The sequence below is a fragment of the Camelus ferus genome, chromosome 16, assembly GCF_009834535.1.
Source record: "Camelus ferus isolate YT-003-E chromosome 16, BCGSAC_Cfer_1.0, whole genome shotgun sequence".
NCBI lineage: Eukaryota > Metazoa > Chordata > Mammalia > Artiodactyla > Camelidae > Camelus > Camelus ferus.
In genome coordinates, this window is record NC_045711.1 from 36591864 (window position 1) to 36618779 (window position 26916).

Below are 26916 nucleotides of genomic sequence, written 5' to 3' on the forward strand. Positions count from 1 at the left end.
CTAAAGTTAGCATTGCCCGGCACCCAGTGCCAATATGCCCTCACCTCCAAACTCTTGCCTCGAATTTCTCCTGGGGTGGAAATCCTCAGATCCTTGGGTAGAATTCCCGAGGCTCTACGCAGCTCTGGTCATAGCAGTCTAGCCCACAGTTCTGGTCTCCGGTGGAGCAACACTTTAGGTGGCCCTGCTGGCCTCCAAAGAGTGCTTTGTGTGGACATAGTCCAGTTGTGCCTAAATATAGCCTCAGATGGAAAATAATAGAGAACAAGGAAGAACTGAGCTGATAAACTCATGCAACACACATTTTACTAGATATTTATCAAAGGAAATATGCATTCTTTAAAGCTTTTATTCATGACCAAGGACAACTTGTACATAGAGTCATCTTTTTTCTAGTCCATTCAGCAAGAATTGATTGAGCATATTAAAAAGTTATGAGACCAGCACAATACTAGGTATTTTGGGGACTGGAAAAGTAAGAAAGAAAGAAGGAAAGAAAGAAGGAAAGAAGGAAAGAAAGAAGGAAAGAAGGAAAGAAAAGAAAGAAAGAAGGAAAGAAAGAAAGAGAGAGAGAGACAGGACAGGAGGTGAGAAAATCTGGGTCCTAGGATCAGCTCCACCCAGGTGTGCTGTTGGGTGAGTCATTTCCTCTCTGGGCCTTGGTGTTCTTATCTGGGAAGCAGGACTGGACTTCTGTTCTCTGAGGTGCCTTTCAGTTCTGTCCCTTTGTGAGTCCCACATTAGAGGTGATGGCAGATGGGGCAGTATCCAGTATAGTAGCAGGGTTCAAAGTTTAGGCTGGATCTTCATTCCTTCAGGATGCTTTAAGGTCCAGTCCTGCCCTTGGGCAGTTTACAGTGTGCTCAGGAGCCTGAAGAGAGTTAATTTCAAGGTAAACAATTCCTGTGCCCTGAGGCACAAAGCAAAGGCACTCAATGAGTTATGCAGAGTGTAATGAAAACTGCCCTCAGGATGCCCGAGTTTGGCCTAGGCCTCCCTGTGTGACCCTGGACGAGTCCCTTCCTCTCTGTAGGCCTCTGTTTCTTTACCTGTAGGATGAGAGGGTTGAACTGGATTTCCTTCCTTCTAGCTGGAGACATTTCTTGATGGTCCAACAGATGCAGCTAAGAAGGAAGGATGGAAAAAGTTGCCTCCTCCTCTCCCTTTCCTGCCTTCCTCCCATGGCCCTCTCCTCCAGGCTTGGAGCAGAAGAAAACTGCTTTCAGGCCAGCATCCACCATATTGTCATGCTTGATTATTTGTGATGTTTGGGGGAAAAGCAACAGATAAGTGGCTGGGCAAGCTGCTACCCCTCTGCATCTGTTTCCTCATCTGTAAAATGATATGATTGAATGCATGACTTCAGAGGATTTTTTCCAGCTTTGTGAGGTAACAGTTCAAGAGTTGTAGCTTAAAAAAAGCCAAAAACAAAACAAGGCGGGCCTGGCTAGAGGTGAGTGCCTTAGTCATTCCTCACCTGAGAGCCTTCCCTGGCCCTTGGCACTGTCTGTCCCTTCCCAGGCCTCCTACTTCCTGCCTTCCTGGCCCAGAGATTGGGAGCAAGTCACTATCTACATGCAGCAATGGCCAAGCTTTGGGAAAGACAGAATTGTGGCTCCTAGAACAAGCTGTGAATTTATTTAAAAATAAAGACTATTCTGGTAGTCTTTTTTGTCATGGTGAGACAGGAGGGAAAGGGGCAGGGCACAGCCATTCAAGGAATGACAGCAGTTAGCACCAAAATGGTGGAAGATTCAACTCCCAGTAGGCCTTGAGGCTCAAGATGGCAGGAGATTTGACTTCTAGTAGACCTTGAGCTTCATTATATGGTCATTGTAATATTAACATGGTAAATGACACTCCCACAGACACCATGACAGCTCCAAGGGTAATCATAAAAGATCAAAGAGTAGGCAGTGGCCAAATTCCTGGCAATCCCAGCCCCTTCCCCAGGGTAGTTAGAATGGTCCCCCCACTTGTTAGCATGTGAAGCTACGGAGCGCATAAAAACTGGCAACACCACGCTTTGCCTTGTGGCTGCCCCTCTCGCTCCCTCCTCTTCGGAGAGGGCCTGCACTCTTGTCTATGGAGCGTGTACCTACTTTTACTTTAACCTGAGCACCCAACCCCCATACCTCATGGCCTTTCTCTTGCCTTTTAAAACAGCCTACAGTCTATGTAGTAGGTATCCGTCTAAATAAATCTACCTTTACTCAACTGTGGCTCACACTTGAATTCTTTCCTGTGTGAAGCTAAGTACCCACACCTGGCAGGGCACGTCCCAGGGGCTCATCGGAGACCTGGGATATGGCCCTTCTCATGCCCCATATTTGTTTTTCCTGTATTGATGGTACAATACAGGTACAATACAGAGAAAAGATGCCAGTATATCGACCAAGTACCTCCCACAACAGCTAGCTACTTGCTAAAGGACAGGTGACCAGGAGGGACAGAAGTGGGATCCTAGGACAAAGTTTCTCATCCCAACTCCCCCCATGGACCCAGAGTGACCCACACTGAGCCTTCCTAGTCCTCTAGCAGCAAGAGCAGGAGGTCCAGGGGGACAGCTGAAAAGGAAACCCATCCTCTCCCCCACCACCCTACTGGGACCTAGAAGTGAGGCCCAGGATTTCCTGGACTGGACAGATTTCTGCCTGCCTGCTCAGGAGTCAAGGCTATAGGAACGCAGCAGTGCAAGAACAGCTCTGACCAGTCACGTCCCATATATCTGCAGGTCCCTCCGGAGTATCTTCTCTCAGAGCAGCATGTATGTCGGGGGTGGGGACAGACGGTGCAAATGTGCCTGCCCTCTGGGAGCTTATGATCCTGTGGAAACACCAGAGCCCCAAGAAGCAGAGTGAAGCAGTGATGAAGGAGGGAGCCTGGGAGACACAGGCCAGCTCTGCCTATGGAAACTCAGGCAAATCATTTGCCTTCTCTGAGCCTCTGTTTCCCCTCTGTGATTGGAGCATTGGACTCTGATTCTGGAAGGCTCTCTTGACTCTGAGGTCATGAAAACAACAGAGAACAAGATACAGTGGACTGACATGCTACGTGGAAGGGCATGAACCACAGCCACACAAAACCGGCCCAATTGGCTTCCCTCCAGCAAGTTGTCTTCAGTTGACATATATTTTGCCTCCTTTGTTCATAAACATTTATTGAGTGACTTCCTTCTGAAAGGCCCTGTCACATATGTTATCACTCTCACAACAACTCTACAAGATGGAGATTATGTATTCCATCTTATAGATGCGGAGACAGAGGCCCAGTGAGGTCAAGCCATCAGTAAATGGCAAGACCAGAGCAGAACCCAGGCTCTCTGGGTGCCCTGCCGGATTGTTGCTGCTGTTGTTGTTATTATCATTGTTATTATTATTTTGGGGCAGGGTAATTAGGTTTATTTACTTATTTTTTAATGGAGGTACTAGGGGCTGAACCCAGGACCTCGTGTATTCTAAGCATGCACTCTACCACTGAGCTATATCTTACCCCCAATTATTATTATTATCCTCACTTTTAAGATAAAGGACCTGATGCTCAGAAGACTTAAGGAAGTTGCCAAAAGCCACAGACCCAGGAAGTAAAGGATCCGACCACAGGTGATCAGAGCCCAAAGTCTGATTAGTTTAACCACTGGACCCAACCCTGAGAGGGTAAAGATCTAGACCTGGACTGAGGCTCTGCCACTTACCAGCTGTGTGAACTTGGAAATTTACTTTATCTCTTAGAATTTCCTCACCTGTGAAAATGACCTGTGGGCAATGACATACTCCTCCCGGTGTTGCTGGAGCATGATGTGCGGGACCTGTGTGAAGGTCACCTACAGCCTTAATGTTACCCACTCCTGGGTTCTGGGCCAGCTGAAAATTACTGCCACTCCCACTCCTGGAGCAAGGTACTCACCTTCTACTGGAAATGACCTCTGTCCCACCCTCTCTCACCTGGCTTTCCAGCTCCTGGGCTCCCCAAGCCGCTCTCCCAGACTTTGTAAAATTACCCTAGAGGTAGGTGGGGTTGCAAGCCCAGATGTCCATCCCAAGGTCTGTTTCTCTCCCCGAGGTATCCTCCAGGAGCTAGGATTCCAGAGTAGGGTTGCCGAAATTAGGAAAACAAACAAACAAACAAACAAACAAAAAACAGGTTGCCCAGTTAAATTTTTTAAAACAATTTTTTGGGGAAAGAGGTAACTCGTTTTTTATTTCTTTATTTTTTAATGGAGGTACTGGAGATTGAACCCAGGACCTCAGGCATGTTAAGCATACACTCTACTACTGAGCTACACCCTCCCCTCACACAGTTAAATTTAAATTTTAGATAAAGAAGAAATAATTTTGTGTACTTATGTACACATATATATGTACTTGTAAGTTCATGACTTTTTGAACTTATATTATTTATTTTCATCCTTATATTAAAAAATTATTTCTTATCTGAAACTCAAATTTAAATGGGTATTTTATCTCACATCCCTTCTAGACCTCATGATCAGGTTGGAAGACAGCCCAGCAAATGACTTCTGTTAAGAGTTTTTAAACAAAAACTTACCCATATTAAATATACAATTCAACATTTTTTTTTAGTAAATTTACCAAGTTGTACAACCATCACATAATCCGGTTTTAAAACATTTTCAATTCCTCCAAAAATGTCCATTTACAGCTAATTTCCATTACCACTCCCAAAAATGGCTTTTTAAAACTTTTAATAAATTAATTACTTTTTCTGCTGTAAAAAGTCACAAACTCTTAATGTAGAAACTCGGTGAGGGGGTGGTTGTGGTGGTATGGGAATCAGAGAAGTAAAAAGATGAAAATAAAATCTCTCTTAGGTGCATAATTAAATGAAAATAATTGTTAATAATTGGGTGAACGCTTTTCTAATCTTTTTCCCATGTTCATGTTTTTTTCAAGGAAAATTGTATCACAGTGTATAATATCTTACAATCTAATTTTTTATGTAGAGCATCATGAAAATAGTCCCATGGCATCAAATCTTCTACAACATCATTTTTGAAGGTTGCACAGCATTCCATCATGTTGTTTTATCAGTTTCTTTTTTCAATCGCCTTTTGATAGACATTTGGGTTATTTCAAATTTTTCACCATTTTAAATAATGCTGTAATGCACTTTCTTGTAGCTCAATCCTTGCACACATCAATTATTTTCTTAGGATAAATTCTGAGAGGTGGACCTGTTGTGTCAAAGGGTCTACACATTTTTAAGACTTTTGATGATATATTCTGCCCCAGTAAGGGACACCACCACGGGACCCAGTTGTCCAAGTCAGGTGAGGTTCAGCCCAAGAGAAAAAGGCTGATTGATGGCAGATGGTGGGGTACAGGCTAGTGAGTGGGGGAGCAGGTCCACAAGTCCAGAGGGGAAAGCTACTAGGTTTTGAAGATTGTCAGGTACTAGAGAGACACTATGTGGGACTTCCCTAGAAACCAAAGGAATACTCATGCCCCCTCCCCATCCCTTCCTGACCACCAGCCCAAGGTGCTCCAGGCAGCAAGTTTCAGGAACCCCTTCAATTCTGCCTCCTGTTTGTCTTGGTGCTCTAAGCAAGCTGGATGCCAGCTCACAGAGATCCAGTCAGCTGCAGCCTGCCCTGAGCTGGGGGTCCTGAGAGGCTCAGCCTCCCTTCCAAAAGCAAACCCTAGCACCCAACCAGGGGTCTAGGCCCGCAGTCCCCAACCCCCAAGACTTTGAGGAAGACCAATCGGGAGAGACATGGGGAGGTGGGCGTTGGACTTGGGGCACAGATCTTGTGATGACTCACGAGCCACCGGAGGGGAGAAAGGGGCTGGAGGATGAATGGATTGCAAACCAGAGGGGGGGGGGGGGGGCCCGAGGAGATGAGCTTTGGTGCCTTGATTCGCCCGCGTCAGTTTCTTCAACATCTGCAGTGCGTGGGGTTGAGCCATCCCACTGGGGGGTTGCGGGGTGGGCAGGACTGGGAGGCTGGCTGACGTTTGCTTCCCGCCAGCTGGGTCGGCGGCCCGAGCCGTTCATGAATGACTCACCTCATTGTCAGGCTGATTCACTGCTCGCCTGGGGACTTGCGGTGGGTGAGGGAGCAGCAGCAGCCCCCTCTATACGTCTCACACGTGCTCATGCGAGGGAGGGGCTCCAGCCAGTCTAGTTCTCTGCTAGGGTCCGGACGTGATGGATGGGTTTCTGTGATGAGAGAGGAAGATGCACACCACTTGTTTGAGGTTTCTGTCTATAGTCTACCTGTGGCTATTTACATTTCAATTAATTCAAGTCAAGACCAGTTAAAACTTCAGTTTCTCACTAACCACGTTTCAAGTACTCAATAGCCAGCTCAATAGCCAGTGGCTAGTGGGTACCCTGCTGGACGGTGCAGAAAGGTCTTTGCAACAGTGCTGGTCTATACAGCCTTCACACACACAGTCACACAAGCAGACCAGCCCTTCCCCCACCCTCAAACACTCAGATCCCCACCCTTGTATGCAGCTCACAACACATAATTCCACACACACTCCACAAACTCATTTAACAAGCGACACCCACCCTCCAACACAACCACACAATACTCTCAGTGTGTGTACACACTTCCAGCGGATGGCACTGTCCATACTAAGACAAATGTAGACACATAAACACGCATCATCACCCTGAGTCTCATACAACTGTTCATATGATAAAAATACAAATTAGGACGAAATGCATTTGCAAATATGCTGAAGTAGATACAAACTCAAGCCATGTGGTTCCCATAACAAATCACAGCACATGTTTGCAAACTCAAGTTGGGGGGAAGGGAACCCACATTGTTGAGCCCCTGCCAACATGCCAGGCATGGAGTTAGCCATTTCACTGCACTAATTCATTCACTCTCACAGCCACCCTGAGGGGGAAGATGTATTAGTCCATTTTCATAGAGGAGATAACTAGGGTTCAGAAAGGTTAAGTAACTTACTCAGAGTCACACAGCCAGTTAGGAGCAAGGTCAAATATGAACCAAGATTTGTCCAACTCCACAGCCAATGCAGCATGTTGTCTCCAAACACACACACACACACACACACACACACACTCCAGGTGTGCTCTCCCTTGTACCTAAGAAGGGGAGGCTTCTCATTCACAACTGTAAATATTTAAGGAAGTGAGCATGGAGTTGCCCAGACTCATTTGCACTCCCTTCTGACAAATGGCATTAGGTCATTGAACAAACGCTTGCTGAATGTCTTCCGTGTGCCAGGTCATGTACCAAGTGCTGATTCACAAAAATGAAAAGCCACAGTTGTTGCCCTGAAAGAGTTTAAAGTTCAGCAGGGAGGTGTGAGGGAAATCTGAAGAAAATCAGGGCATACAAGAGACCTAATCTATAATAGTGGTAGCCTCCAAATGCCGGGAAGGAAGGAAAAGGAAACCACCAGGGGTCTGCCTGGGGCAGTTAAGGAAGGCTTCTCCGAGGAGGTAGCATGTGACCTGGAGCATGAAGAATGAGAGGGGTGGAGAGGGACTGATTCTGATGGAAAGGCTGGGTGAGAGATGAGACAGGACAGGGAAGCAGATGCCACTGCGGGCCCTAGGGATTTTGTATGTCATCCTCAGGTGACTGGGAGGGATAGAAGGATTTTTATGGTGGAAAAATAGTACCCGGTTTGCATGTTAGAAAGAATGGACAGAAGGGAGGAGAGCTTGGACTAGGGAGACCATGCAAGAGGCTACGGCCACAGTCCAGGTGGGAGATGGTAAGGCCTGATGTGGAGTGTAAGGCAATCGGACAAATATGGGATGCAAGGGGGTGGCGGGGTTAGGGTGTATCCTGGTCCTGAGAAAGAGCAAGACAACTGCCTTCTGACCTATGAAAATGTAATGAAAGCTGTGATTCTCTTTCAGAACAAGGCACGAGTGCACAGGCACATGATATTTTGCATATAATTATAGAGGACTTATATCCCTGAAGCCTCAGGGTAAGAACCCAGTTCCTGGGAGTTCTAAGAGGCAAACAACATAGTGGTTAAACCTGTGTATGTTGGAGTCAGACTGCCTGGTTCATCGTCTCAGCTTCACCACCTATTAGCTAGGTGAGCTTGGGCAAGACATTGCCCCTTCCCTCCTCGGTAAGGCAAGAGTGATCCCAGCCCCTGTGTCAAGACTTGTTACAGTGAACAAGTGAGTTGATTCATGCAAAGTGCTTGGAACCCAGATAGTGCTCAGGAAGCACTAATGGTTATTATTATGGATTAAATCATAGCACTATGAAGACATTCCCCTTTGTACCCCACATCACAGCTAAAGTTCTGGTGTCTTCTGGATGGGCCCCCCTAGTCCCAGTACTCACTTTTCCCTTTTCCCTGAACCCATCACTTCCTTTTTGGTCTGAGTCTCTTTAGCCACAAACCTGGTTATTAGTGTTAAGTTCACTAATCCCTCTTCTAAGAGAAGGAAGAGGACCTGGGCCCCATCATCACAGAGGCCCGGTCCTTGCCTTTACCTTAGATGACAGTGACTATAAGGAGAAGATGTGATTTGGGGAAGAACCCTTCAGCATGGGGGTCCTTCCCAACTCAAAAGTCACAGAAAACCTCCTCATTGTGTCCTGGCAGCCCCTCTCTAAATGTCCCCAGTTCACATTTTCCATTTGCTCCAACCAACATCCCCATCCCCAACTAGGTTCTAATAGAAGGTGGGGCAGCAGAAGTCAAGTTCGTTGAACTCAGAAAGATGATGGAGGAGAAAGTATAAGGACTTCACTGAGTGACTGTGTGACCCTGAGGGAGTCCTGTCTCCCCCTGGACCTCCGTTTCCTAATCTGTAAGTAATACTTGTCTCTCACTCTGCAGAGGATCTTTGTGAAGACAAATGAGCCAATGGTTAAAATTGGAAGCTGCGAACTATAGTGTGGATAGGAGTTGTATTCCTCCTGACCTTTTGGGCTCTGTGATGTCTCTTTCGCTGGAGCTGACAGAGCCCAGATCCTCGGGAGACCTGTAACCAGGTCTCCAGGACTATCCGTAGCTGGGCAGGATGAGCTGTGCCTGAGATTCCTGGGAGGAGAGGCAGTCTGTAAATGGGAGGGTTGGGGTTTTGTCCCCCAGCTCAGAAGCACAGAAAGGGTGTGAGGGAATTTCTAACTTGGATGAGAGTTAGAGGTCCTGGTTTCCTCTCTTATCACCATCTGGCCTCCATTCTGATATATGACAGGTTAAGTGGTCCACATGAAACTATGATGGAAGCCATAGATTGCCCAGAGGTCAGGCTAGGCCAGGCCACCCTGGGGAAGATCCAGGGTTGGTTCAGATCAGATAGTTAAGAACTCAAGTCAGCTACCTTCCTCCTGCCGTTTGAGTCCTCAAAAGTATGCAGCTCGAGCTGCCCCTCCAGCTGTCTCTCTTGTGACAAGCAAGAAGGGAAACTGAGGTCAGACTGAGGGTCAATAACCACAGCAGGCTTCAGTGTCAAAAATTGGCCTTCCCAGATCACTGGGTCCCTGCCTGTCTATCTGCACAACTCTCCTGGACTCTATCTTTTGATCTGTATCTCTCTGACTTGTTTGTGAACTTGAGAGCATAAGGAGTCATTCATTTCTCCATCCCCAGTGTCAAGCACTGTGCTAGACACACAGTGGTCACTGTGTCATTCATTCAATAACCTTATTGACCTTGTGCTAAGTGCTGGGGATACAAAGCTGAACAAGCCAGACAAGGTCCCTACCCTCATGGAGCTCATATTCTAGTGAGGGAGACATACAATAAAGATGTAAACTATGACAATTAGAAATTATGCAGGTATTTGGAGAAGTGAGCATGGAGTTGCAGTTGTGATGGGGAAGGGATGATACTTGAGAGATAAGGTGACAGGGAAGATCAGAGATCTAAGCTGAAACGTGAAGGATGAGAAGACACCAACTGAGAATATCTTCGATTAATAAATACGTGTTGCAAGAATGGATGAATGGATGGATACATGGATGGATCAATGGATGGCTGGATGGATAAACAGAAGACAAACCAACAGGGTGGATTCTGATGTGAATAAGAGTCATGCTGTAGTACCCAGTCTCTAGTATGCTTAACACAAGAGAGGAGGGTGGGCAGGATGGAACGTAACCGACCCCAAATTCCGGATTTTGCTCTCACCTGAGCGCGTATTCAACAAGCCGATGGGACCCTACCGGCCGCTGGGGGGCGACCGAGAGCACATCCATTTCCCTTTAAGGCCGGGGCGGAAGATTGCAGAGGAAGGGCCTTTGTGTCGGCGGGATAGAAATAGGTTCGCCCCTTTAAGAGGGCGGAGACTCTGCAGTGGCGGCGGCTTCGAACGCGGCCTAGGGCGCCGGCTCCAGCTTCCCAGCGACCCTCCCCGGGGCCCTCTCGGCTTGCAGAGACGCCTCTTTCCGACTTCGTCCCAGAGACACCGTCGTCCGGGCTCCAAACCTCCCTCCTGGGGCCAAACCCGAGGGCCCCGTGACCCCTAGAGTTGGGGTCAGCCCGGCCAACCCGCTGGCCGAAGCCCACCGACCGTCGCCATGGTAAGGCCCGGCCGCCTTGTCGCCGGGCCCTAGGGACCTGCCTTCTGGGTTCCAGCCCCTCAGCCCCGTGCGAGCTGCAGTGCCGGGTTAGGGTTTGGGGGAGAGCATGGTGGGGTTGGCAGACCTGGGCTCTAGTCAGGACTTGGCAAGGACACACCCGACACCCTGGGAAGGTCTCTCCACCCACCCGCTGGGCCTCAGTTTCCCGCCTGTTGCTTTCCGTCTCATCTTGGAGAACTGCTCTTCCTTTCCGGTGCGCTCAGACGTCACACCTCCTGGGCCTGACCGTCTCCCCCTAACCTGTCCAGTCTGATCCTTGACTTTGAGGAGGTTGGGGGTGGGGGGTAGGTCTCCCTAACTGTAGCTATTGCTGCTCAGGCATCTGGGGTTAGGCACAGACCTTGACTCTAGAATTGACCCACTTTTAATGCTGGCCACAACAGCCCTGCTGCCCAGAAAGAAGGAACTGTGGACTCGGGAGCATCCTACTCTCCTGGGTTTCTAGCTTTTGAGTATTGGATTAGATAGGAGGAAACCACTACCTTGGCGTTCAGAATCAAGGCCACTGTGCTCGGCATGTTTGGATTTATGGTAGTGTCACTTTGGGATATTGCAAAATCAAGGCCCACGTGCACAGACAGGGGTGAGTCTAAAGAATGACCCAGGGTCCCTGGGCAGCCGTCCCTGTGCCCTCTTCCTCTTCTTACAACGAACGCAGATGGACCTGAGTAAATTGTTTTACAGGAAAGGATTCTAAATCATCTGAGTCTTTAAGTAAATCCCATCTCTTCTCTCCTTGTCCCTTATTCCTCCCCCTTGAGACTAGTAAAAAAAAAAAAAAAACAAAAAACCAAACAAACAGAAAACAGCACACCTTACAGTCTTGTTAGAATTGGGAAGAAGCACCGTGAGGACAGAATGTACTTGCAAGCAGTATTTCTCCTCTAACCTCAATTGCTTTATTTTCCTTTCAGACCTGCAGTCTGCAGAAGCTGTTTGCTGTGGAAGAGGAGTTTGAAGATGAGGTAAGGAAGTGTTGGTGATCAGAGATGGCAGAGGAGATCTTAAGATGTAAACCCCTAGGCCCAGAACATCTTGGAGCAGTCTGCCCAAGTCCCCTTTTACTTGACGTGTGTATCTTTTTGGTCTGTGAGAAGCTGAGAAATGTAAACAAACCACTTCACTGTCTTAGAAACAAATAAAAAACCAGAGAGACAGACTGAGCTGCTTAATTATCATACCTTTAAATTATAGGGGCCCCTGCCTGGAATGGATGTCATTTAGGTGATTTGATTGACTTTCATGATGATGCACTTGAGGTGGGAAGAAAGTTTATGAAGAGCCAGGACAGCACAGTTACTGGTTGGCAGGAGGCCAGCTCACCAAGGGGCTTCGTGAGCCAGGGCAAAGTACTTCATTCCCTGGCCTCCTAATTTCTCTTCTACAACATGCAGGGTATTCTTCTGCCTCAAATGTTCTTCCCTTCTGTCTCTCTACTCAGAAGATGAAGGATTAGACTAGATCTGAAGCTGGCATACTAGAATCACCCCTGCCGAGGCCCCACCATGCACCAATTAAATCAGAATTTCTGGGGATGGGCCCAGGCAGGGTTCTGATTTCTGGGTGAACCAGTGATCTCCAAACTGTATGCCCACTCAGATCTAACAGGCACAGTTTCAACTGGGAGGCTGGAAATTGCTCTCTCAAATCCTTTTCAGAAAGAAGCAGGATTTAAGTGAGTCAAAAGTGAATTAACCTGCTTAAGAATGCAGCACCCACAGCCAGGATGAGGTCTTGGCCTCCTGACTCCAGGCTAATGTACATGGAAACTACTAAACTACATTCATAGAGTAGAGATGCTCTATTTGATCAATGAGAAGCCATTCAGACCTACATTTTGTCTCACAGAGCTTTGCTTTAAAAATCACGTTTAGAATTTGTCCAGATGCCTAATTTGTGCCTAGTAAGATGGTGAACGCTACGCCGGGGACCTCTCACTTCCCTTCCTCTGAGGCTTTTGGAACCTGAGGCTTGAAGGGAAAAACAGACCTTCCTCAGACCTCTTAAAATTCCATCTCTGGCTTGTTTCATTCGTTGAGGCCCCAAGACATGGTGACAGAGGCACGTGTTGGTCCCAGCCCTGGTTCTGTGAAGTTACTTAACCTCTCTGAGTCTCGGTTTCTGTAGCCGTAATAAAACAGGGATAATAATAGTACCTATTCATAGGGCCATTGTGAGAATCCATGGAGAGAATTCTGGTAAAATCTTTACATGATACCTGGCACGCAGTGAGGTTTTTCAAATGTCAAATGTTTTGTTATCATTTGGAGACTTGATTTTTTTTTTGTATATATATATATATATATATATATATATATATATATATATATATATATTTTATTGAAATATAGTCACTTTACACTGTTGTCAATTTCTGGTGTACAGCACAGTACTTTAGTCATACATGAACATACAGATAGTCATTTTCATATTCTTTTTCGCTGTAAGTTCCTACAAGATATTGAGTGTAGTTCCCTGCACTGTGCAGCATGAACTTGTCGTTTATTGATTTTTATTTCTACAAATAATTCAAAACTGCCAGCTTTGGCAAGGAGATGTGTCCTTGTCTTTGTCTTTCAGCTTTGAAGGTGGGTAATTACAGGCTGAAAAAGTGACCGTTAAAGTGACCTCCTGGTCTTACCAGGTCACGGTAGGACTGCTAGGCTAGTAATGGATTTAAGAGTGAAGGACTCTGACAGCTCAGGTTTCTGTTCCATGACCAGTCCCTTTCCCCCTTCCCAGGCAGATGACATCATGTCTGAGAGTTAGCTCTTCAAGAGAAAAGGGCTTTATCAACCCCCAGGGTCATGAGGACTTTCTTGCTGTTGTAATTCTAATATTATTACTATTACTAAATTTGAAAGTAGTCCGGTTGGAGTGTGCTACTCTCCTGGTAATACACAAAGCAGGAAGAAACCTTTCTCTAACCTAGGCAATCCAATGCGGCATCAGGATGTATTGGTGGAGGGGACCTTCCTGTCAGTTAAATCAGCAGTTCTGACTCAAAAACACCCTCGGAACAGGTCTGTTGCTCTTGAAGGTGTCAATCTCACCTTGCTTCCCAACTGGAATCCATACTTAATTTAACTTGCCTGAAAAGCTATATTTAACTTCTGCCTATTGTGCTGGCTCCAAGGCCTCTCTGGCTTACTGAAGGCTGTGTGTGTGTGTGTGTGTGTGTGTGTGTGTGTGTGTGTGTGTGAGATGGGGTGAGGAGTGGGTCGAGGACAGGCAGCAAGACCAGCTGGGGATCCCTTGTGCACAGGCTGGACACCACAGAGTGCTGATTTCCTTGAGATGGGTGTGTGACCTTGGGTGATCTGTTTGACTCCTTGATGACCTGGTTCATTTGCTTCTACTGTTCCCCCAACTGCCACAACTCCCCCCTCCCCTGCCGACGCCCCTGAGATCAAAGAAAGAGAGAGAAGCTACCTGAAGACTTAGTCTTAGAATATGTCTGGTAGAAGGCTGGTGGTAGCCTCAAAGGTGGTGGGAGGGTCCACCACTGCCTTTCACTCCTTGGTTTCTTTGAGCATATCTGCACACACATATATACCACCTGCCTGAAACAGGAAAAACAGAGTGTTTCTTGATTTCCAAATACCAAGACCCACTGTCTCTGTTTCTTTGTAGGATTTCTTGTCTGCCGTGGAAGATGCAGAGAACCAGTTTGCTCGCTCACGGCCTGTGAATACGGGGTGCCTGAGACCTGTCTCTTCCCGGCCACAGGATGCTGCGCAGGCACAGGCTCCCAGGCAGCTGCTGCCATGCCCTGCTGCTCCTTCAGAGGCCTTGGGCCTGCCAGCTCTGGGACTCCACCTCCCTACCTCCAGCATGCCCAGGGCGGTCGGGGGTCCACCTTCCACAGGAACAGCTCCCCTCGGGCCTGTCTTTTCGCCCAGCAGCTGGACTAGGAATCAGAGAAGAGTGACCCTGACAGAAGTGCTCAAAGAGCCAGCCAGACCCCAGTCCTCAGCCTCCCACCCCCAGCTCACTTTAGAGAGCAAACGGCAGGTGATTGGTGGCTTTGAGGGGCCTGAACAAGATGAATTTGATGAAGTCCTGGCAAGCATGGAGCTCGAGGGGCCCAACATGGAGCTGGAACTTGGAGTTAGCAGAGAGGCCACCTGGCAGCGGGAGGACTCAACACTGGCTAAAAAGGCCCGGGTAGCTGATCTGAGCAGATCTTGCCAGAAGGGGCCCATGCCTGCCACCCACATAACTGGTGTTGTATCAGCCCAGGGTGAGCCTCCAGATCCCGTTGTCCACTGGGAGACGCCACAGCCTCACCTGAGACCTGGTACCACGGGTAGCCTTCCTGTCCCAACTGCTTCAATGGTTTGTGCTCAGCAACCCCACTGGGAGGTCTCTCCCAGAGGTGCCGCTCTTCGAGCACCCCAGCCTCTCCATGCTGCTGGCAGGCCTGTTCATAGCAGCCCTCAAACTCGTTTCCCTGGTCAGCCATTCCAGTCTGCAAACACCTGCTTAAGTGGCAAACCTCATTTTCCCAGACCACGAACTCCCAACTCAAGCTGTGCTACTCCCTCAAGGACCATCTCTGGATTATTTCCTCGGGGGCCCTTACAAACCCAAGCTCCAGCATCTCCTGTCGTGTCTCCTGTCCGTACCCCAAAGGGCCCTCGTCCCTCCCTGGTCCCTCAAGCAGCTCTGCAGACGCCAGTAGTCACCAACCACCTGGTGCGGCTGGTCACTGCTGCCAGCCGGACACCCCAGCAGCCCACCCACCCCACCACCTGTGCCAAAACGCGCCGCTTTCCTGGCCCAGCAGGGCTCCTGCCTCACCAGGTGAGTGACAGCTTCTATCTGGCCAAAGCCTGAGCTCTCCAGGACGCTGAGGGTGGGGGACAACGCAGAGTCCCAGCACTGCCCAGTCCCGGTGTCTCCACACCCCTCAGGATGTGGAGGAAGGAAATGCAGAGAGGGAGGGTTTCCAAAGCTGTGGAAGAAGTCGGAAGAAGTGGGAAGAATTGAATACTTGAAAACCCACATGTGAGAGAGGTGCTTAAGGCTCTGAGAACCCTCACAATTTCCATACGTTTGTTGAACACCTACTGTTTATTAGCACCAGGGCAGGAAGAGTCATTCACTTATACTTGCTAAAGACTGGGGGATGCTGGGCACTTTGCTTGGAACTGAGAATATAGAGATTAAAATAGAAATAGTTCCCGCCCTGAGGAGCTTGCAGAAGCAGAGGCGAACAAATGGTTATATGTAAAATGACAGTGAGAGTAGAAGTCCTTCCCTGGGTGCTGGGGAGACCCTGGGACCCTCAGGCTTGCTCAGTGGGCTTTGGATGGATGAGTCGGAGGTTTACAGACGTGTGTGTGATAGCTGTCCCCTGGAGGACATTTCAGCAGTGGGAAGACGGGAGAGCATGTGCAAAGGCACAGACTCATGTGAGCAGGATGCTCTTGGAGAGCCACAGAACCACTCATTGTGGCTGGTGTGTGGGCTCAACGTGGGGCAGTGGAGGCTGTGCTGGGAGTTTGGATTTTGGCAGCAGTGGAGGGACAGGGTCCATCAAACTGGTCTTGGATCAGATCCTAGATTATTGTACTCTGAGGACCTGGCCTAGTTGTGATCAGTAAACCCCTTTTCTCTGTAAGGGTGTACATTTGAAGGGTGTCTGAAACAATTTCTACCTGTTACTTGCTCTTCCTTGGCACTTTCAGAGAAGTCCAAGCAGGCTGTCTACATTACTCCCAGGCTGGGTCTCTGAGGGAAGGGTAAGGTCCCTGAGAAGGGAAAGCTGCTTTTTTACTCATCACAGGCCTCTCCAGTTCATTGCTCTCTCCAGGAAGCCCTGGGTTTTGTTCCTGGGCCAGCTCCAGCTTCCTCACATTCCCAAAACGATCCCCAAAGCATCTTTTTTGAGCTGCCAACAAGGCTCTTGAGACTTCGTTAGGAGAGATGTAATATGTGTTAATTGTCCCTGATAGTTTCCTGCACGCATTATGTAACCCAGACAAGAAGCTGTACTTGTAAATAACAGCTGCTGAGCTTGCTCCCGTCTTCTCTCCTCTCTCCCCTCGTAGCACAGTGGGAAAAATCTGGACGACATCATGGTTTCCACGCCCCAGACTCCAACTCACGGTGCTCTGGCTAAATTCCAGACAGAGGTAACTAATTCCCTGTAAATGTTAACTTCCTGGGTGTCATTTAAGAGTAAGGGACATCCCTGCCTGTTTCAGGAGCTAAGAATCAGAGTTGGTGCTGCTTGGCCTGTTCCCTGGGGTCACCCACCAAAGGGCATTTGGGAAAGGCAGTTTAGGGAGGTGGCAATTTCACTGGCATAAAGTGAAGCTTGTACTGATGCCAAACAGGCGTTAACTGATGCTATGGGTCCAGGCTTCTTTCCCATCTAAGAAAGGCCCAGCTAACTCCATCTTCCCTCAGGGGAGGAGAGTGTAATAAGTATCAGGAAACAGTATCTCGGGAAACCTTCCTCTCAGGTTTCTGGGAATTGAGCTAGGGAGGATCTGCCTTCATCTTGCCTCTGGTGGGTTCTCTTTTAGTAGGAGAGACCCAGCCTCCCTCCTCCCTGGGATTCTGGTTGACCTGCTCTGCCCTCAGACCCACTTTCGCTTTTAGTTCCCTCTGGACATTTCTCTCTTTGCTACAGCTCTGCAGATCCACCAGTCCATTTCAGATCCAAAGTGGTAAATACTCATCTGGATTCAAAGTGTTTTTTAATATAAAAAAGTGAACAATTAAAGCTAGAGTCATCGCAAGTACAATATAACTGTTTCACAATTACCTGGAAGCATGTTCATGTACATGGGGGCTCCCTAGCCCCAAGACTGTTTCAGTCTATTACAAGAGACAAACATGGTTAGCCTTTTGCTTCAATGTAATTAAAGTCAGGACCTGATTTAAAATAACCTAAATTAAGGAGCACTTTTGCTATTGCTTGCAAGTGAAAGATGTGATACGCAAGTTTTCACACACTATTTTCTGACCTTGGAGATAAATGGAGAGACTGGCCACCATGCTGCAGGGAATTCACCCCTCCATCCTGTCTCAATCAAGGTCTGTAGCTGGGTGGATCCATTAATGCAGGCTCCCCTTCTGCTCTCTGCTGCCAGATTGTTACTAGTTCCCAGGCATCGGTGGAAGAAGATTTTGGACGAGGACCCTGGCTGACCATGAAATCTGCGCTGGGCCTGGATGAGAGAGACCCCACCTGTTTCCTCTATACCTACAGCATCATCATGGTGCTGCGGAAGGTAATAGTCCTGGGTGCTGAGACTCGAAGGGAAGACCATTTTTATCCCTTTCACCAACCTACTGCCCTGTTCCACCTTAGGAAAGGGGCTCTCTCTTTGCGCCCTCTTACCCCAGGCTGATCTCTGAGCAGCAGCATGAAGCCTCTCTGGTTGTACCTTCCAATCACCTTTCTTCTCACTGCCATCCATAGTATCAGGCACAGGTGGAAGGAGAGGGTGGGTTATTGGTGTGTCTCTGCACATCTGGGCCCTGGATAGGGTGGGGTAAGCACACTGCTACCCTCAGAGCTCCCTAGAGGTCAAGGGTCCTGTGCAGACACATCTTAGTACATGTGTTAATATATTCGTGCCTGTGGCCTGCCATGGTGGAGCGCTGTATAAATACATACACATAAATACACAAAAGAAGGGAGGCAGCAGGGGAAAAAAGAAGGGCCTGTCAGCTTCAGGTCTGCCAGAGAGAGATGAGACAAGCCTTTTAAACTGCCCCTTTGCCCGCACAAAGGAAGATCATCACCACACCTGTTCTCTGTCCCCCTCCTCCCCCCCGGTTGCCCTGGCATCCTTGGGAACCTTACAGGTGGGACATGGCTGGCTCAGCAAATGCCTCTTCTTGTAACCAGGCAGCCCTGAAGCAGCTTCCCAGGAATAAGGTCCCCACCATGGCGGTGATGATCAAGTCCCTGACTCGGAGCACAATGGACGCCAGTGTGGTTTTCAAGGACCCCACGGGTGAGGAGTTAGGCCCCTGGAGTGTCTGGTGAGTGGCCTCCATTGAAGTCAGGAGGTGAGGAGGAGTCAGCCCCTCCAATTTCAGATGGAAAAATTGAGGCAGTGAGCAACCAACTTCCCAGCCAGGCCCCAAATCAGGTGCTGTTGTGCCCTTGACCCTGAGACTGATAGGTGGTGTGGTATTTGCAGGAGAGATGCAGGGCACGGTGCACAGGTTGCTGCTGGAGACGCGCCAGAATGAGCTGAAGCCTGGCTCAGTGCTGCTGCTAAAACAGGTATGGGAGCTCCCGACGGGGACCTCTCCCCGCTCCTGCCCTGGAGAAGGCTCCCAGTTGTCTCTCTGGCTCCCTTCCCTCCCTGGACCCAGCCAAGAAGCGGCTGGGCTAGACCCTGGCTTACTGGAGCTAAGTAGGGGCCCAACTCCCATCCTTCAGAGGGTAGATGGAGGTAAGGGTTGTGCTATGAGGGGCCGAGGGTATGGTTAGTGGTTTGGTTCTGGCACCAGGGCTGGGGCAGAAGTGATTTGTGTGAGTCTGGTGAGAGACCACTAAGGGAGAGGCAGGCAGGGACTGAGTGGCCACTCAGCTGCACCTCGTGCTCCATCAGGTCATTGACCTCCCCCTTCTTCTCCTCCAGATTGGAGTGTTTTCTCCTTCACTCCGAAATCACTACCTCAATGTGACACCCAACAACCTGGTCCACATTTACAGTCCAGATCCTGGGGATGGGAACTTCCTCAAGCCATCTCAGCCCTTCCCCAAGGTAAGAGGAGCAGGGCGGAATGGGGACTAGGAGAGCCACTTGCTGCCTGGATCTTCTGATTTCTTCCCCTCCTCCATCCTGGGGAGCAGAAGTGTGAAAGCAGTTGCCCTGAGATGAAGAGATGCCTTTGGGGAAGGGCCATTTTCATGCTGTCCCTGGTCCAGCCACCTGCCAGATGGCATAGTAATAGGACCTAGAGGAGCAGCTGGCTTCTTGGTGATCCCCGAGCGTCTGATGGCAGACTTGAACATCGGAGAGGATGGTAGTCACTTGAGAACTAACCGAGTTGAGGGTCCATGACGGGGTGGTGGCCCTCAGTATGTGACTGAGGATCAGATGGCAGTGCTGAGAACAGTGAGCTACAGTCTGTCAGGGGAGCCCGTCATTTGCTTTGTATCTTCCCTCCTGGTTTCTGCCTCTGGTGAGGGGGCATCGGCCCAGAACTCAGGTGGGGACACCCCCTTTGGGAATTGAGGGAGACTAGGTTCCAGGCAGATCCACTCCAGGGTGAGAGTGCAGAGCCTGGCCTTGACTTGGCACTCAGGGTCCCCTCTATGGCCATCCCCACCTTCCTGGGATCCTGGGTTGTTGTCATGGCCTGGCCTGGGAGTCTGGAGACCTGGGTTATGTACTTGCTCTGCTGGTAATTTGTAACATGACCTTGGGCAAGTCCTGTCCCCTCCCCTGCTGTTGCTTCATCTATAAAACCAGGGGGTTAGACTCGATGACTTCCAGTCGAGTTACATCTTTAGCTCTAACTTGCTACTTCCATTTCTCTCATCTTTCTCCCTAACTTTCTACATTCTTGGAATACTACCCAACTTCTGAAAAATCATCTTTTTTTTTTTTGTACATTTCAAGTCATCCACACTTGTTGAAAAAAATTGAAATGATACAGAATAAAGCAAATGTGAAACTGACCCTTCCCCACTTCCATTCCTTAGGGTTAACCATGGTTAATAGGTTTAATTACTAATTTTAATTGCCTATTCATGTATCAGCTAGTCTGGGGATTGGTAACAGGTCATTTTTAATTCCAGGCTAACTCTGCGACATATTTATGAATGGTCTTTTCACTCTCTGCTCCATTTATATAGATTCCCTAAAACATCGATACCAACAGAATTAGAAAAGAAAATCAGCCAAAAATTTTTTTGTTTTTGTTTTTGTTTTGTTTTTGTTTTTGTTTTGTTTTTTTGCTGTTTGAGGTGTTTGGTGTTTCAGCTCCCTCCCCGCTGCATGGCCCTGGGTGTCGGGCCCTGCCACATTCTTCTGTCCTGTCTTTCCTGAGTCTCCACCTATTCCTTTGAGGTTGTCTGGGTAGAGATGGTACTGTCCAGAGGGATTCAGGGGCACAGTCATTGGTAACCAGATCCTCTGTCCCCAGGATCCAGGAAGCTTCCATGACAGCCTCCAGCACGAGACTGCGAAGCCTGGGAAAGGCCTCAGGACAGCACAGAACCCAGAGGCAGGGGCATCCCCTGAGAAAGAACTCCCAGAGGCAGGTAAGGTCATCAGCCCACCCAGAAGCAAAGGAGGTTCTCCTTCTGTTTCCTCTTGAATAGCTCAGCCACACTGTTCTGGCCGCATCTTATTCCTCCTTCTGTGAACCTTTGGATCTTACAGAATCTTACAGAAATCAGATGTGGTATCTTCTCTGGCAAGGCTGCAGACCACAAACTAATTAACACAAAGAATTTGACCCGCAGCTCCCCCATTTCCAGGCCATATGCCGTTAGCCACAAGGAGATCGACTGGCGCCATCCTTGAGTCTTCCATGGGCTGATGGCCAGACCACACAGGCAGATTTCCCCATCTTGACTAAAGCTTCGAGGCCCTCCAGGCAGTGCTGAAGGGTCAGACACCCACGTGGTTAGGGTGGGACCAGGATACAGACCTGAGAGGCCCCAAAACAGACCTCTTAGGGGAGGACCAACTTGTTCCTCAGGAGGGCGCATCACCCAGGTGAAGCTAACACAGTCCAGATCTGGTCCCTATTTGTTCGATTACATAGGTTCAGTCCTATCTGGACCTAAAGTTCATGGGATTATGGGTAGGTTTCTCCACATTAACCAGATTCATAGTAGACCAGTGGATAAACCACAGTGCCTGTTTATTTATATTGTATGAAAAACTATCTACCCCCTATGCTGGAATCGTCTCTCAAATCTTGCACTCTCTTCTAAGTAAGCTTGATGACAAGGCAAACCATCATCAGAAGGTTGCCAGTGGTCATGGAGGAAGAATGAGGAGAGTCACCTATAGAGTATTATAGTTGGTGTCACATCTCCACCACAGGGACAGACCTGCCAAGCAGAAAGAGGCTGGTGGTGGCAGGATAGGACAGGGAGACACAAATACACATTCCTGCTCTGATTCTCATTTTCCTAGGCCCGCACTGCTGCTCATTCCCCTTCATTTAACCTAGTGTCTGTCCAGACAGTCATGGTGTAGCTAGTGAGGAGCAACTTTTTTTGTTATAATCAAATTCTAGTTCTCCTTCCTGAGCACAGTGCTGGTCACCTTAATTAATTTTGAATGCCTCCAAAGTGACTTCTGTCCCTCTAGTAGCAGTGTGTATCGGGTGCTTGGTGCCAGACCCGGAGCGCGCCTCCGCAGCTGTCATTCCCAGCCCGACTGACTCTAGGGCTGCCTGGTCCCATCCCTTCAGCAGACGTTTTCTAGTTGGAAGCTGTGGCTCTGGCACCAAATGGATAGTGGGCAGGTTGTCTGACCTCTTTCTCTCAGGTTCAGTAGGAATTATAACAAACTGTGACGAGAGGGACCATGAGACTGAGGCAAAGTGACGATTATAACGTGTGCAGCCCTGTGCCGGGCAAGGACCCAGGACGTGTTAGCTGCTGTTGTTAACAAGCAGAGTAGCAATAGCGGCTACTGAGACCAGCTGTTTTCCATGTTCTCAGACACAGGCACCCCATCTGAAAACTGTAGTCAGGAACAGGTACTTTCGTTCCTGCGCCAACAAAGGCACTTTGTGGAAGGGGATCATGATGTCTCCCATTCTTCAGATGAGAAACCAGATTACTGAACTGTGTGATTCTGAACACATCTAATGACTTTTTCCAGCCTTGTTTCTCCCTCTGTCCAGCGAGAAGGTTGCATTAGGGGACCTCTGAAGCCTTTCTGCTCAGGCACTGTGTCTCTCGGTCGAAGGAGAGGAACCACTAAGGTCCAGTCGGAGTCTCTTTCTCGGCAGAATGCTTCTACCTTTTGCTGTGTGTGGGTGTATGGGGAGCAGAGGGAAGATGGAAGTCAGGCCAGCCTCAGGCCCATTGGCGGGCGTACCGCTGCCCAGGGGATGCCACCTCCCTGACTGTGCAGCCAGGTCCAGGCCCCCCTGAAAGGCCAGAGCTTTGGCTCTAAGTCACAGGGAGCCCTGATGTTGACACTAAGTCTACCCGCCCTCTCCATCCCCCACTGCAGATGACCTGGATGGACTCCTGAGTGAGCTCCCGGAGGACTTCTTCTGTGGGACCAGCAGTTGGGAGCGTCCCAAGGCCGGGCACCCACCATGAGCCAGCAGCCTCTCAGCACCCAGGCAAGGCTCTGGTTGTATCTGATCATGTCCCAGAGGGAGAGGAAGACCAGCACAATTGGAGAACAGACAAAGCTCGGGACTTCTGTGCCCCCACGCTGGACACTTTCCTGGAGAACATCCTCGTCCCCTGGATTCTGCACTGCTGTCACCTTGGTCTTCCTTTGGTGTACCAGAACTCTGCCAAGGATTGGCTCTCCAGCCCTACTACCCTCCAAGCCCTTGGGTGCATGGTTCCTTCTCCTCCTGCCAACAGGGAAGTGTGTCCCTCCCCCACCTCCGCCTGACTTTAGAGGATGTTGGGCCTGGGCCCTTTACTCCCTAGTCCCCAGACAGCTGAGGTGCCAGGAGGCACCACACCATAGCAGTGGCGACCTGTCCTTCAGGACAAGGCAGAAACACACTCAGACTTCCCTCTGCTTTGTCTCTTGAGGCTGGTAGCTGCCCAGGTCACCTGGGCCCAGGGCTCCCAGGTGCGGGGGCAGGGGTGTGGCTGCAGCGCCTTATTCTGAAATAAAGCAGCCGCCTGCTTCACCTGCCTCCCTCTCTTTTCAGGCCTTATAGCTCTTTGTCCTGCCACCGGTACTCTGGCCAGGGCAGAGCCACACTACTTGTTTTCTTTCTCTCTCTGTCTTTTTCTTTTATAAACTTTTTCTTTTAGACAGTTTTAGATTTACAGAATTAGTGCAGAGATATCAGGGAGTTCTCATATACCCCACACCCAGTTTCCCCTCTTGTTGCCACTTAAGTATGTTAGGATGGTAGATTGTGACAGCAAAAGAACCAGTATTGATACATTATTACTAACTGAACCTCCAAACTTTATTCACATTTACTTAGTTTCCCCCTGATGTCCTTTTTCTATTCCGGGATCCCACATTACATTTAGTCATCCTGTCTCTTTAGGCTTCTCTTGGCTGTGGTAGTTTCTCAGACTTTCCTTGTGTTTTAATGACCTTGACAGCTTTGAGGGGCACAGGTCCGGCATGTTGTAGGAGGCCCCTCTGTTGGAATTTGTATGATTTTTTTGTGTGTGTGTGATTAGACGGGTTATGTTTTTTGGAGAGGAGGACGACAGAGGTAAGGTACTGTTCTCGTTGTATCACATCAAGGGTTGATGTTGACCTTGATCACCTGGCTGAGGTAGGGTTTGGCAGGTTTGCTGGGTTTTTCCACTGTCAAGTTACTCTTTTTCTCCCTTTCCATACGATGCTCTTTGGAAGAAAGTCACTATGTGCTGCCCACACTTAAGGAATGAGGAGTTATGTTCTACCTCCTGAAGGGCAGGACATCTACATGGATTACTTGGAATTCTTCTACATGGGAGATTGGCTTCTTCTCCCTTATTTTTTGTTCAGTCACTCATTTATTATCAGTATGGACTCATGGATATTTATTTTATACTTTGAGTTATAATCCAATACTACTTTAACTTGTTGCCAAGCAACTCTTCGTCACTGTAGCTTCTCTGTACCACCTTTCAGACAGGAGTTGGACAAGGGTCCTAGGGGGGATGTAAAAGGCCTAATTATACTAAATTGCCAACCAACCTTGTTTTCCTTTGTGGAATGAAGGGAAGAAAGGAGGATTCTCTCAACACATGGTTGAGGGGGTGCGGGTTAAAGACCCCAGTTTAATGGCCAGCCTCGCCCTCCTCTGCCTCAGCCTTCAATAGGGAGCTGTGAGTCGGGACCTCCGATGGCCTTGGTACTGCCCTGGGGGAAGGCATTAGTCTCCCTTTTTCCAAGAGAGGCTGATCCCGTGGATCCCAGTCTCAAGGCTGAAGTGAGCAAGTGCTCTAGGAACTCCATGTTCAGCTGGCTGCTGGTGGCAGCGGGGCCCTGTTCTGGAAGGCTTTTGTGGCCCAAGCTAAGGAGCAAAAAGGGGCACAATCACCAGCACCCTGCCCTTTCACATTCCCATTTCGTCTTCCTACCTGAGCACGCCACGCACGTCTTTCTCTTCCCCACACCACTAACTCCCCAGCTCCGCCTCAGTAGCTCAGGTCTGAGCTAGGGCCTGTCAACTCTGGTGGTCTTCCTGCACCTAAGCCAGCCGCCTGGCCCCGGCCCGCGGCACCGGTCCCCACTCAGCCCCCTTGAGCCCTGGTCTCTACTGTTTGCAATCCTGATGGATGTCCTGGTTTCTCCTGTGCTTCATCCCCCAACAGGCTCTGAGCTCCCAGGGGCCTGTAGTCACCTGGCACTGTCCCCGCCAGTAACACTGGGCTCCCTGTGGGTTCACGTGTGGGCTGAAGTAAAGGCCGCAGGAAGGTAATACTGAGGACAGTTCTTCTGGCCTCAGGAAATTAAGGCGAAGGACAGGAGACAACACACGGTGTCTCTGGGGACAGAGCTGTAGTTACAGCACCCTCAGGCTTATGACAGAAAGGCTGCAGAGGCTGGCGAGGTCAGCGCAGCTGCAGGCCCCACTCGCCATGACTATCCTGTGCCTCAGGAGAAGGGGACTCCCACTTCACCTTGGTTCCTCTTGGCCCCAACCCAGACTTGCCAGCTCTCAACCCTGGGAACCCAGCTGTGGGTGCTCAGCCAGGCCGTTGGCGGGGCAATTAAAACACAGAATGGGTGCCAACAGGGTTAATCACAGCCACATTTACAGAGGTGCCTTTCTCTGAGGATCTCCAAGCCCTCGCCAGGCATGACCTCATTGCTCCTCTGGGATTCCCCCACCCTGGGACACCACCAAGAAGCCGGGGCCGGAGTGGGTGAACAACAGGGTAAGGGCAGAGCCGGAAACAGCCCAGGCTGCTGCCACCCACTTGGGCAGGCAGATGAGTGTTTGCTCTGGCAGAGAACAGGGGCCCTCAGTCAATGCGCTACACATAAGAGGCCGGCCTGCGACAAGCCAAGTGCTGCTAAACACCACATCAAGACCTATTGTGTGCCAGGCCCTGCTGGGTACCAGGACCTCCACTGATTAAATACAGGTCCTACTCTGCAGCCCACCTCCAGCGCAGCAGGCTGTCATCTACAGGATGTGGGGACAGGCTCTTGACAAAGGGCACATGAAGTCCTCCTGGAGCTGACAGGGAGTGGCTGGACCTGCCGGGGTGGGGGACCCAAGCTGCTGTAGGGATGTCTCCCAGGGCAGGTGACCTTTGAGGTGGACTTTGAGGAATGAGTCAGAGGGAATTCCAAGCAAAGGGAATGGCAGGGAAGGGCGAGGAGCCATGCTGAGGCCAAACCAAGGAATTGGGGCTTAGTGGGAGAGGGCAGGGTTCGGAAGTCAGCTGACGCTTTCAAGCTCAGGAATGAACTGGTCTAGACAAGTCATTCCGTGCGGGAGAGGGACAGAGGGGCTGGGCCAGAGGAGGGAACACCAGGAAGGCTGGGCTGGTTCAGGTCAAAGGCACTGAGATGGTGACTGAAAATAGGAGAATTGGAGCTGGATTTATGTTTGTGAGGGGACCAGGGAGAGGAAGGAGTCAGAGAAAATTGACCAGGGTGCTATGAGGGGTGAGACTGGGGAGGAAGCAGGCAGGGGAGCCAGGAGGAGCCTGCAGTGCCAGGGCAGCCAGAACAGCTATGGCCCACAGCCAGGGTGGGATGGGGGCAGGCTGACCCTGAGGGCCCGAGAGGCCGGCTCACATTGGGTGAGGAGAGCTTCTAGGGCAGAGGCTGGACTCCCTGCGGTCCTCCCCTTCCCTGGCTTGGCAGCCACACCAGCTAGTGCTGTTTCACGGCCTCATTCCTCCCCCTAGAGGCTCCTGGAAGCACAGCCGCTTCCTCCAGAGGGTGAAGTTCTTGAAGGTCTCTTTGGTCCAAGTCCCCAGAGTTCCGTGGCCAACCCCTTGGTCCTCCTCAGGCAGGCATGTGAGCCCTTTTAGGAGCTAGGAGAAAAAACAAAAAACGAAAATCCAAGACTCAACGAAGGCAGTTTTAGGGACCATGCTGTCCTGCTTGGAAGGTCAGGAGGGGCTCTCTCACTGTCTTCCCCTCACATGGGAGCCACAGCACTGGGAGCCACAGTGCATCTCTGGAGTCAGGCCCACTGGGGTGCTAACCTGGCTCCCCCCTTACAAGCTGTGATCT

General features: G+C 49.7%; 1 protein-coding gene and 1 long non-coding RNA gene across 2 annotated transcripts; one reads left to right on the forward strand and one right to left on the reverse strand.

Moving 5' to 3' along the window:
- Positions 1 to 324: 324 nt before the first annotated feature.
- On the reverse strand, positions 325 to 7094 carry LOC116669218. Its single transcript, XR_004326563.1, has 5 exons — positions 6947 to 7094; positions 6027 to 6180; positions 4001 to 4076; positions 1050 to 1124; positions 325 to 910 (listed from the first exon to the last, which is right to left on the reverse strand). It is a non-coding gene; the product is annotated as an uncharacterized LOC116669218 (long non-coding RNA).
- Positions 7095 to 10268: 3174 nt separating this feature from the next.
- HROB (homologous recombination factor with OB-fold) lies at positions 10269 to 25749 on the forward strand. Its single transcript, XM_032457327.1, has 10 exons — positions 10269 to 10507; positions 11482 to 11532; positions 14201 to 15373; positions 16624 to 16707; positions 17674 to 17814; positions 18438 to 18546; positions 18736 to 18821; positions 19183 to 19308; positions 20696 to 20813; positions 22753 to 25749. The coding sequence occupies exons 1-10, from the start codon at positions 10505 to 10507 to the stop codon at positions 22842 to 22844; spliced, it is 1983 nt and encodes a 660-aa protein (XP_032313218.1). The 5' UTR covers positions 10269 to 10504; the 3' UTR covers positions 22845 to 25749.
- The last annotated feature ends 1167 nt before the right edge of the window (positions 25750 to 26916 follow it).